The sequence below is a fragment of the Sinohyriopsis cumingii genome, chromosome 13, assembly GCF_028554795.1.
Source record: "Sinohyriopsis cumingii isolate HCF-2022 chromosome 13, ASM2855479v2, whole genome shotgun sequence".
NCBI classification, from domain to species: Eukaryota; Metazoa; Mollusca; class Bivalvia; order Unionida; family Unionidae; genus Sinohyriopsis; species Sinohyriopsis cumingii.
Genome location: NC_142973.1, coordinates 6,465,001 through 6,478,284, shown reverse-complemented (window position 1 = coordinate 6,478,284; position 13,284 = coordinate 6,465,001). Strand labels below are relative to the sequence as shown.

The 13,284-nt window shown below is 34.4% G+C and overlaps 1 protein-coding gene across 2 annotated transcripts in view; it reads right to left on the bottom strand.

The window, feature by feature from the left end:
* Positions 1-798: 798 nt before the first annotated feature.
* Positions 799-13,284, bottom strand: part of LOC149784898 (uncharacterized) — a 15,133-nt gene continuing 2,647 nt past the window's right edge. Inside the window, exon 2 of one of the 2 annotated variants that reach the window (XM_089978484.1) lies at positions 799-3,784. In XM_089978484.1, coding sequence (XP_089834610.1) covers positions 3,045-3,764 — 720 coding nt within the window. In that variant the 5' untranslated portion in view covers positions 3,765-3,784 and the 3' untranslated portion in view covers positions 799-3,044. The remainder of the gene's footprint in view (positions 3,785-13,284) is intronic. The other variant, XM_089978485.1, reaches the window with a different exon arrangement.

Sequence of the window (13,284 nt, the reverse complement as noted above, 5' to 3'; positions counted from 1 at the left end):
CAGCATATATACCTGGAAAAGGGTAGTTATGCCATTTAACAAAACGTGCACACGGAAAAGGAAAGTTATGCCATTTAACAGCACATATACCTGAAAAAACGTAGTCATGTCATTTAACAGCATTCCCAATAGATGATTAAGACCATTCTAAAACGAGGCAGCCAAAAGTAATGAATACACAATGTATTGTATACATTTGTTTTGTTCACTGTTCAAGATGACACCAGGCATGCGCAGTTCTGAACTGCGCCTTGGTATATATAGAAATAGAATTAAATTATTGCAACATCTCAATACAGGTATACGATTCCACAGCAACGAAAAACCGATGGAGTAGCTGTTTTGTATGTCATTTAGATTATGTACTTGACCTTTGTCCGTGATTGAGGGTATGGCTTTTGCTTGCCTGAGTATTGTCATGGTTTGCTTTCCTGGTTTTTTTATATCAGGATTATGAATGGTAAATAATATGATTATTGAAAATTTAAGTTGTGTAAGAATTGGATGGAAGTTTTCATTTGAAATGACCAAGATACTGGGCATTCTATTGTGTCTTAGGTCATCAAGTGAAATTCGCAAATATATTTTTTGTAAATAAAGTCTTAATTCCCGTTTATATAATTTTTTGAGAACCTCTGAACCTAGTTTTAGTTGTGTTCATATATAATTTGAGAGGAATCATTTATTTAAATTATTCATTGTAATTTCAAAGTGCTCACTGACCTTTTGGACTAAAACACTACTGTAGGATTACTGTGAAGTCATTCAAAGACATTTTGGAATATATAATTATGACACTTCAAGGCTTCTGATACTTTAATTTAATAATCCCTCAAGGCCATTGTTACATCTGCACATCAGTATTAATATAAATCATACGGAGCATTGATAGAACATTTAGAATTATTAGGGATCAAAGTCACAATACTTAGGGTTCCGTTTAAATTTTCATTTTGTAACATAGAAAAATAAGATGATTGGTGGTTTTACTAAATTTGATGGATTTCCTTCTTTTAAATAGTTTTAGACCATAGAGGCGTAACAGTAACAACTCTCAGCATTAATGGACGACTGGTATAATTCCATGCTGCCAACAGTTAAGAAAATGCAAAAACTCGTACATAATTTTGCGTCATGACATTTCTCTTACCTTAGATTAGTTTTTAATTTATTCTTGTTTTTATTCTGAATTGTATTTAAATCAGTGATGCTTTTCCATGTCCTGTACTTATTTTTAAAATATTTCATGTTAAGTATTAGTTTCAATTGGTGATTAATATCCACATTCCCTGCCAGTAAATAAGAATTCCTACACTGCTTGTAATGTCTGTTTTTGGAGTATCAGTAAACAAACTTATGGTAATGTGTCCACCTACTTATGCATGTAAATGTTTCACTTTTCTGACGTTAAAATGCAACACTGGTCCGTTCAAAGTATTTCTATAACAATTCTTACCGATATATACTTAACTTTACATTGTACAATTTGTCAAACTTATTACTTATTCCGGTCTGTTTATTAGCCAATTTATGATGGCTTGGAAACCAAATCATAAAGCCATTCAGTGATCCTCTACAGTGATGAGCTACATCCCCAGCTTCATCATATGCAAGGATATTTGATCACTATTGCAAAATGAGCATTTTCCGCAAGGTTTGCGGCTTTCCTTCACCTCAGAATAGCTCATAGCTGTAACATGAGTTTCAGAGAGAACATCAGAAATAAAGTACATAAAGACTGATTCATGGTTTTCATTACTGGTTTACTAATGCACTTCATGTAGGATTCTTTCTGTCAAATTCATTTTATTCTCTTCAGTGTGTGGGCCCCAGAGAGTAATTAAATTTCTATCACATAACAGAACCTTCTCTTGGACAATTGTCGAAACAGGACAACAGAGAAATGGTCAAAGTGAATAACTGAATCGATGTTTGTATCATCCTCTGAGGTTTATTTCAGCGAACGTATTGCTCTTTTTCAGCAACTTAAAAAGCTCGAGATAATGAAAAAGAATATATACAGCAAAACTTAGCTGAAACTTAAACTGAAATTTCTGTAATGGTCAAAATTGACTCTTTTCAAGTATGCAGTGAATTTTCCCCACGCATCATGACTAATATATAGTGAATTTTCCCCACTCATCAATACTCATTAAGTATTTAATGAAATTTCTCCACGTCCTAAGACCAACAAGTATGTAGCAAAATTTCCCCACGCATCAAAACCTACGAGTATGTAGTGAAATTTCCCACGCACCAAGACCTACAACACTGTAATGAAATTCCTCCACGCACTAACAACTACAAGACTGTAATGAAATTCCTCCACGCACTAACAACTACAAGACTGTAATGAAATTCCTCCACGTACAAAGACCTACAAGACTGTAATGGAATTCCTCCACGGACCAAGACCTACAAGACTGTAATGGAATTCCTCCACGGACCAAGACCTACAAGAATGTAATGAATATTCCCCAACGCATCAATGCCTATAAGTATGTAGCCAATATTCCAAAGAAACAACACCTACAAGTATGTAGTGATTTTTTCCCTACGTATCAGAACTTATAAGTATGTTAAAAAGTCTTCCCACGTATCAAGACCCATGATGGCCATCTATAGCCATCATTGTAATCTCAAATAATGGCATTATGTGGAATGTTTCCAAATTATCAGACTGAACATAGTACAGTTCTAGCACATTTATTTTCAAACACAGCAAACCTAGCTCGTTTGAACCTGAATTAACGTCGCTATCACATGGGGAGCTTGATATTTCGTTGTATAGGTATAGGTAACTTGTGCATTCTTAATCCATATTTGAATCTGTGATCTGTGATTGGCAGACATTTGGAAAGTAATTACTACGAGTCAAACAATCAAATATATAAGTTTCCACATGTTGTTTTCTTATTCATTGTTTTCCCGTAAACTGGTATCCTATAAGTCGAATGCACTCGCAAACAAATTTATTATTGCTCAAAACTACATACATGTTAACATGCAATGAAAGAATAAAAACAAGTATTTTTAACAACAAGTCATTCAAGTTCAAATGCTGTCTTTGTAGGCACTAATGCATTATGCAGCCTCTGAAACCTAGGGTCGTCGGTCAACCGGGGATACAACGTATGCCTTGGAACAAAATCCTCAAAGATGCCATTTGCATCTACTGTGTGGTACGTCTCGATATTGCCGTGCTTATCCTGAATCTGGAACACAACGACCTTTTGATTTTTGTATATCGCCGGAAGCCGAAGTTCATTAAGCGGACTTCGGGTCCTTTCAGAACTTTCGTTTTCGTTATGGACTTTTTCACTCGTAGCAGGTACCTCTGTCGGTGTCTTTTCTCCTTCATGTCTAGATTCTACGTGGTCACTTTTTGCTTGATTCTCTCTTCCAACCATTGACAAACTATCATCTGATATGGCTGGCAGAATGAGGTTCTGTCTGTTCTTGACATCCTCTACTTCTTTCTGAAACCTTTTCTTCCAAGTCATGAATGTTCGTTTGTGAAGGTCGATCAGTCTTAGAGATCGGTTTAGCTCAAGTTTAATGTGGGACTTTCTCATGTCCAACTGGTGCACTTGTGTCGAGTTATCGTGTAAAAGAACTCTTGCAAAATTGGATCGTCCGTTAAGTGATTTCCTTGAAAGTCCGTAATTTGGCTCAATAGTCGGTGGCCGATGCATATACTTTGTGGACGATTCACTTCTCGATGGTCCTTGATTCTTCTTTTCCGCTGGTTTCGTTGAGAACATTATGTACGGTAATAACGCTACTGAAATAAATTGGTAAAGGTAATATTAGCATATGCTACAAATAGTAGTAACAACAGTAGTAGTGGCAGCAGCAGACGGACGAGAATGAAGAGGATAAAAAATGAGCAAATTTATTGTTCAAAGATTTAAAGCACATTGGTTTGGTTACTTTCGATCCAATTAATTGAGCAAACGCCAAACATTACTCTTCCTGGAGCTCTGTGTATACTCTGATCGATTGTTTTTTGTATCGGTAGTTTTTGTCGTGAGTCAAGCCAAGGGAATACGGGACCATTCTAGAAATCACGTGGTACATGCCGCCAAACCCATCCCCATCTAGCTATAGACGAGAGGTATAGGTGAGTTTCATTCTTGCTCAGTCCTTGTGAATGCTTTATTTATCAATGCAGATCAAGTGTCTAAATATCCAGTAAACATCCATCCAGAAGAGATATGATTCTTAGGAACAGAATAGAACAGAAAAACATCACTACTCTCAAAAGACATGTCACTTACCAAAAATTCACAGGTGGTATCAATAGACACATAGTGAACGGCAACAGTAATATCTCATTATCTGATCACGTGCCAGTTACAGCAACACTAGCGAAAGATATGTTTAAAGAAAATACGAAGACAAATGGGATTCTGAGAATTAAAGTAAACGTGGCAAATCCATTAAAAGTCAACATATATAAAAGCGACGTTGAATCAGTTCCTGAATTAACGTAAAGCGTAATAACTGCTTCTGATATTCCAAAGTCTGCATTCTGATCGTATTTGAAACCATATTGAAAACATAATGGACTTGATAAGAATGGATAAAAGCAGGAAAAAATATATGCCGACGTAATTGACAGTAACATAGAATACAAGGTCGCAGAGAGGGAATTCAAAAGGAAACACAGTCTAGAGAGAAAAAAAAAACTGGGAATATGCGAGTTCTACAAAACCATATCGGAAAGTAGGACAAATACAAAAGATGGTGGTAATATTGTATTCCATGGAGCAGAATCAAATCGGAAAAATGTGGTGACAATTTATTGAAACTGTACTTTTCTGAATTAAGTAATACAACAGTCAAGGAATATATTGACTAAGATAATGTCAAGAAGATGTACGAACAAAGTAATACTGAGACTCATATCATAAAATGTGATATTATCAAGGAGGAGGTATTGCGGCATATCAAGTCTACAGAAATAAAAGTATCACCAGGCATTGATTTCGTGTTCAATGAGCATTAAATGTATGGGGGAAAGTATATAATCAGATATCTAACTGCTCTCATTAAATATATGATCCAGTCTTAGTTTTTGCTTATGTGTGATGAATCAACAAATATACTTACAAACTAGTAAATATACAAAGGAGTAGATGACTTATCATGGTCAAAAATTGATATGTTGTCAGGAGAGAAAAAAATACGTTTTAAAAATATTGACGGTCCGAATTCGGAGGTATTTAGTCAAAATACATTTTCCATAGTCCTATCAGCGTGAATTTCGTAAGGGAATGGAGCCGTCTCAGGTGCATTCACCATTCAAGAATATCTGATTTACTACATAAACAATGACTCTAATGTATATGCTATAACGAAAACATATATCGTGACATTGTGGGTTGCGAAAAAATTAAAATATTTGGGAAAAATGCAAAAATCCGGAGAATGATCTCCCGTTCATACACACACTCAAGTGCTTGTGTATCGATTAGATGACGTATATCGAACTCATTTTGTTACGAAGAGGAGTTCGTCATGGGCCTGTAATGTCGGATTTCCTTTTTTCGCATACATAAATGATCTACTGAACACCTAAGACACAATAAAAGGACAAAGATGATTGTCAAATGTTCATTTCTAGAACATTCTAAGTTCTAAACAAAGTCAGGTCTTGTACTGTAATTATAATAAAGAACATGACCAGGTATTTCCAAAGGGAACACCAATGTCCTGAACTCTGGTCCACGGAAATATGTTTTTAAATAAAATTACATTAGTGAGGTAGGCCCAAACTTCTAAACTCAGTTATGGACATATGTCAATCAAGCAATACAAGTTACATATATGTAGCAGTGGTTTTAATGATATTTCAGAACTATTGGAACTCTAGTCTTGGATAAATGTAATAAGATCATCTACGAAATGTTTCAGTAACATTAAAAATATTATACATTCGATCTCATTCATCCACTCACAAACCACAAACTCATTGATAATTAAAATTAAAAAAGGCACGTTCAAAGGGAAATGACCAGATCAGGAGTTGTCAACTTGGAACAAGGGGAAGTATCATGAAGATAAATCTGTCCTTGAACATTCCATACGTCCTCCGTGCACTACCTACCTTCCAATGGTGAGTCCAGAATATAGTTATTATGGATACTTTAGAAGAGAAGAAAACTCTTGATTTACCTACTGAACTGTAAGAATCCATTTACAAATCGGATTTTCTATTGTTGTAATATATTGTGTGACGTGTTCTTGAAATGCCGTTGTTGTATATTAATATTCACGGGAAAATAATGCAAACAAACAACAGTAAGACTGTATCTGGTTATTTTAAAAAATTTAAATAAGATCTCTACACAAACATTTTATAACGTACCTAGCTCTCTCTCCCTCTCTCTCTCTCTCTCTCTCACTTACACACACACATACCTCTATTCCATATTATAATATATAGCCTGCACAAACCATCTCGTAGAATGATTTCAATTCAAAAATATAATTGTCACTGTTAGCTTTAACATACCAGATTCCCTTCTTCTCTGTCGCTGTCTATCTCTCACAGATACCCACCCGTCAGGAGTTCTATTGCTCACGCAGACACATTTCATAAAAAATCTTTCTTATCATGAACAATTAATACTAATAATAATAATAATAATAATAATAACCTATAGCCTTTTAAGTAATCTCTCTCTCCGCCTAATCCCAATGATTAGGTGAAATAAATAATTATGTTACTCTGATTTTGCCGGGGTATTTTTCTTCAAAAAACCTACTCGCCAAAAGAAATGTAGAACTGTTGAGGCTTTTTTTCCTTCATAGGGTTTACTTCATCACTCATAAGAAACCTAGAGTTTAGTTACAGCTTGTGTATGTCAGAAATCTTAGCTTGGGCGTAGACCGTAATCTTATTATCTGCGTGTCTTCAAATTCTAAAGCAAAACTTTGGTTATGAAAAAGTCAGGCCACAATATGCGAACCACATTAGTTAAACAAATTATAACAACTTAAAACGATCTAAATTTTCCTCATTAATCGACAGAGACAAGTATGTAATCCACGTTATACGTTTACTTCACGCTATAGGTTTACTGCACGCTATAGGTAAACAAAAAATGCACAGTCCGTGGTATTGATTGTAATATTGTAACTTCTTTTTTTAACAAACGCCTTTGCCAGCCAGGATTATAGGCAAGAACAGCTGCGTTTTACCATTGTCCTAAATAATACACGTAACCTAATGTTAATTTCCTAAAGACGCGTATAATATTGAAAAAAATAAAAATGGTTTCCTACTTTGTTTTCTTCTTTCAATCCACCCACGTGTATGTAATAATTACCTGACTTTGGGCAATAGTGTGTATACGAGCGTCGACTGATCAAACAAATGTAACAATTTATGACCAAAATTTTCCTGATATGTAACATTTTACTGTTCTGATAAATGCCTTTGCAAGTCAGGCTTAAAGCCAATGTAACCTGGGAGAATATACGTGTTCATTCGACAATGTTTAAATATAGCTAGAATGAAGTATATGCCAGTGAGACTAGTAGAATGTAGGATTGCTAACACATGTATTAAGTCTCGGAGAATATACGTGTTCATTCGACAATGTTTAAATATAGCTAGAATGAAGTATATGCCAGTGAGACTAGTAGAATGTAGGATTGCTAACACATGTATTAAGTCTCGGAGAATATACGTGTTCATTTGACAATGTTTAAATATAGCTAGAATGAAGTATATGCCAGTGAGACTAGTAGAATGTAGGATTGCTAACACATGTATTAAGTCTCAGAGAATATACGTGTTCATTCGACAATGTTTAAATATAGCTAGAATGAAGTATATGCCAGTGAGACTAGTAAAATGTAGGATTGCTAACACATGTATTAAGTCTCGGAGAATATACGTGTTCATTCGACAATGTTTAAATATAGCTAGAATGAAGTATATGCCAGTGAGACTAGTAGAATGTAGGATTGCTAACACATGTATTAAGTCTCGGAGAATATACGTGTTCATTCGACAATGTTTAAATATAGCTAGAATGAAGTATATGCCAGTGAGACTAGTAGAATGTAGGATTGCTAACACATGTATTAAGTCTCGGAGAATATACGTGTTCATTCGACAATGTTTAAATATAGCTAGAATGAAGTATATGCCAGTGAGACTAGTAGAATGTAGGATTGCTAACACATGTATTAAGTCTCCTACAGAATATGTTAAAGCTTGCTAGTTGATAGTCTGTACATAATCTGTTTGCGACTGTGAGTAACCATGTACGGTTCGTTTAATGTATTACGAGTCAACGGTTAAGGGAATATAATAGCCGTTTCAGCCCCACTTTCTTCACAACAATATCTGCAGTTTTCAAACTAGTATTTCATCTTAGCACTACGTAATTACTTCCCAAGCCACTTCCATTCATCCGTGCATCCAAGCATACATACGTGCCCTCCAACTTACAATATTACCAACACAAACCCCTATCTCTCTCTCTCTCTCTCTCTCTCTCTCTCTTCATTTTGCTGCACTCGCAAGTAGCCCGATACAAACATTTCAGGAATTCATTTTCCTTACAGATTATCTATTAATGTCTTTAAAGTCTTTTGTCAAATGTCTTAATTGAATAATGCAACGAAATATACGTGTACTTTCAGACATGGAATATAAAGAGGTAATTGTAAAATTACATTGTACGTGTACTTTCAGACGTGGAATATAAAGAGGTAATTGTAAAATTACATTGTACGTGTACTTTCAGACGTGGAATATAAAGAGGTAATTGTAAAATTACATTGTCAACAAGACATGGACGTCATTCATTTAGATTATAAACACTGAAAAAAGAAATCTGAATCTTCTGAGGTTCACGAATGCCTTTAAAACCATAGGTCAGAATAAATGTCTTGTAAAATCAGATAGCAGTCGTTATAACAGCATGTTGAATATTTCAATCCGGTGACACATTTTTTCTTTAGTAGGCTTTGTTTTTGTTTTTTGATTTTTTAATAGCTAGTCATTGGTCAGAACCCCCGCCCCAGGAACAATATTTGAAATTTCGAACAAAACACTGTTATAATATTTATTTGAAAAAAAGACAGCGAGAACTCTTGTAATATTTGAGATGCAGATCTGGGAAGGAGGTGGATGGAATCAGTGTCCACCCCGGAGAAATTTCCCTCTAGGCTCATACTAGGGGTTCTATCCCTCTCAGACCTCTTGCCTGCTTGTTACGCCATTTCTCACCCCCAAACGATATGGCGGGATCCGCCCCTATGTTGCATTCAATTACCGAGAAATGGTTAGTATCATGAAAATTACGGATTGAACCATGCATGCCCCATATTCATTACAATCCTGCACTTAAGGATGCAAACTCATTTTTTGGATAGCTGGTAATTAGCCAACTGATTATATGCATATTATTCAAAATCATAATTTGAACGACTGGTTATTAATTAAAGATCTAATTAATATGCAGATTATTCAATCCCAACTCCTAAATGGCTGTTATTTAGCCATCTAATTAATATGCGGATTAATGAATCCCAATTCTTGGATGGCTGGTAATTAGCAATCTTAATAATATGCAGAATATTGAATCCCATCTTTTGGATTGATGGTAATTAGAGATCTAATTCATATGCAGATTATTCAGACTCAGCTTTTGGATGGCTGAGAACTGATTTGGGAGAGAGTGGTGAATTGTATTACTTATTATTCATGTACCAATGCTTTTAGCATGCAAATTAAATTGAGGTAAATAATCATTTACTATATATCAGTGCCATGTTTTGATAATGTGGTACGTATAAACAATGATAAAAACTCAATTATAAACAAAGTTATTCAAATTAAAAATCATGGAACACAGAGGTGCATGGCTGAAGTTTGCAATTAAAGGATAGATATAATACGAATTCCAAATCTGTAGCGATATATATATATCAGTTGGCTTGCATCTGAGATAGGTTTTCCCTGGAGTAAATATATCATTATATATTTACATATCTGGTTATTATCGCATCATATGACGCAGAAAACTGAAGTCATCTGTTCGCAAAACCATAAATAAACAACTTATGTATTAGTTAATCGTTCTTGTTTTCTTTAACAATATTTGTAAACAATGAATACAATATCTCTTGCAAAATTTTTTTTATAACTACTTTGAATTATAGCAATTTTATCTCCTATTGTAGTCGATTCATTACGTCAGGAAGCTTTATTAAAATCCATTACACACGACGCGTGAACGGTCGTCACTTCCCAAGGGGAATGCAGGTAGCGTATTACGGAATTTTCAGTTGGATCACTTTATCAATCTTGCAAAATATGAAATTCAGTTTGCATATATTCGATATTCAAGCTTTAATGGTATTAAAATTTAGTTTGGTAATGCCAACAGTTGTAAATATTTGTTTAATTTTCAATTTTAAACTTTGCATTATTTAAGGAAATGATACTTTAGCTTGATCGATTCACGATTATTCGGAAAAAGTTTCACATTGTCTCAGAAAATGTGACTCTTGAATGAATAGACAAGACTCTGCCAACATATAAACATGTATGTGTACATTGTGTCGAGGGGAATTGTTGCAGAACAAGGACGGCTTTTTAAAGGTGGGTTTAATTTAGATGTTTGACATATCGGTGGCCTAATGGGTAAGAATGTCCGCCTCGAGTGCGGGAGGTCACGGATTCGACCCCCTGCAGAGACTCATAAAAATGGTACTAACAGCTGCCTCGCTTGGCGCTCAGCTTTAAGAGGTTAGCTTTAGGACAGGTCGGCCTGGTGGCAGGATAATGTGAGTGGGTGGGACATGATACCATATATCTGCTGCATGATGCCACACTGTAGACATCGTAGCGATGTGACTGAAAAAGTGTTAAAGCAAAGTTAAAAATCCAAATCACGTACTCACAATATAGAGGTTATCTGTATTTTACATTTTTATGGTATATTAAAATTATACATAATAAACAGACGATGGAGGATTTATAAAGATGTAAACTTTGAATTTTGCTTATTTACTTATTTTCTTGTATTAGTTTTGTTCACGCGTGAGACAACTAAGATTCTTGTAAAAATGAAAACGAAGTTTAAAATATTGAAATTGTTGAAATTAATCATAATAAATATTTGCAAAATGAAATAAAATTGTTATATATATATATATATATATATATATATATATATATATATATATATATATATATATATATATATATATATATATATCATTGAATATTTATGTTTTTATTCATTCATTGGCGCATGAATAATTATAATGATATGCTAGTAACCCATTGTCATAAGCCTGGGACGAACGATTTTCACCTGTGGTTCCTGATAGTGGATTGTAACCTTGACAGAGAGCAAACATAAAATATTTTGCAACATGTTGCCTGTTAAATCTTATATGGATTCGGTATTGTTTGACCTTTGTAAAAGAAATTACCTTTGTCTTATTCTATATTTGTTCGTTCGATATACGTGACTAGATCGAACTAACTTCTTGCTATTAATTAGCTTTTAAAGTTCGGTATACGTGACTAGATCGAACTAACTTCTTGCTATTAATTAGCTTTTAAAGTTCGATATACGTGACTAGATCGAACTAACTTCTTGCTATTAATTAGCTTTTAAAGTTCGATATACGTGACTAGATCGAACTAACTTCTTGCTATTAATTAGCTTTTAAAGTTCGATATACGTAACTAGATCGAACTAACTTCTTGCTATTAATTAGCTTTTAAAGTTCGATATACGTGACTAGATCGAACTAACTTCTTGCTATTAATTAGCTTTTAAAGTTCGATATACGTGACTAGATCAAACTAACTTCTTGCTATTAATTAGCTTTTAAAGTTCGATATACGTGACTAGATCGAACAAACTTCTTGCTATTAATTAGCTTTGAAAGTTTGATCCACATTAAATAATTTTTTTTAACAAATCAAAAGAATCACAAACAAAATAAAACTTTTTAAATCCACAGAAATTAAAGCGGTTGAGAACATACTACCAAACTAAATTGTACAATTTTCATGCAACAAACCACATACATTCAGCATGCGTTGTACTGTTATTGATCGGCTATATTGAAATTCTACTCTCATAGGTTAATCAAGAGAGAGAGAGAGAGAGAGAGAGAGAGAATTACCCCTTGCATGTATTTTGATACATTTGACAGGTATATATCCATTAAGTTCAAAACACACTTCTTCTGACACTTACGACAATTATTTTTTACCTGTCTTTGAAACCTGCCACGGTCATTTCACCTTGTTCAAAATTAATTATATGTAGGTCTGGTAACTCTTGAAAATAACACTGCTTTCCATATTTTTTTACAAATAAAAATTATATATTCGTCTAATCTTCTAAACAAAGAACATTGTTAAAGTTTTTATCTGTATATGATTTTCCGTTTTGTCTATTTCAACGCCAACCAACCTGCAGCACATGTAAACAAAGTTAAATAATATTCATCCCCTAATTAGTTTTCTATCCCCTAATTAGTTTTCGCTTATTTACTGACTGACTTTTGTTCTACGCAAATTAGGTTGCTACATTTGATGTAAAAATTTGGAATCGTAATGAGAAATTGAGTCTACACGCAATCAAAGAATGTGTTCACACGCAAACAAGGAATTTGTTAACGCAAAATTAAGAAATGTACTAAAGTGGAGAACATGATAGATATACTCACCTATTCCATTAAACATGGGACTGCCAATCCATGCAAGACTCTAAGTATACTCACCTATTCCATTAAACATGGGACTGCCAATCCATGCAAGACTCTAAGTATACTCACCTATTCCATTAAACATGGGACTGCCAGTCCATGCAAGACTCTAAGTATACTCACCTATTCCATTAAACATGGGAATGCCAGTCCATGCAAGGCTTTAAGTATATTCACATATTCCATTAAGCATGGTACTGCCAATCCATGCAAGGCTCTAAGTATACTCACCTATTCCATTAAACATGGGACTGCCAATCCATGCAAGGCTCTAAGTTTTCTGTACCATATGCATCTAGCTCTTCCTGTATGCATACGTGTGTTGTCGTGTTTGTGTTTGCAGGTCTGTGTGTGCGAAAGATCAGTAACGTTTTGAGGAAACATACTAGTTTTGATCAAATATCGGATTGAAGAAATCAATATGAAGCATGAGGTAAAGTAGGTTTTTCAACTGATTGGTGGACTGTTGACCTCAGAATTCATTATGCAGCATAAAAAAGAGATAAAGATGTATGAAACATT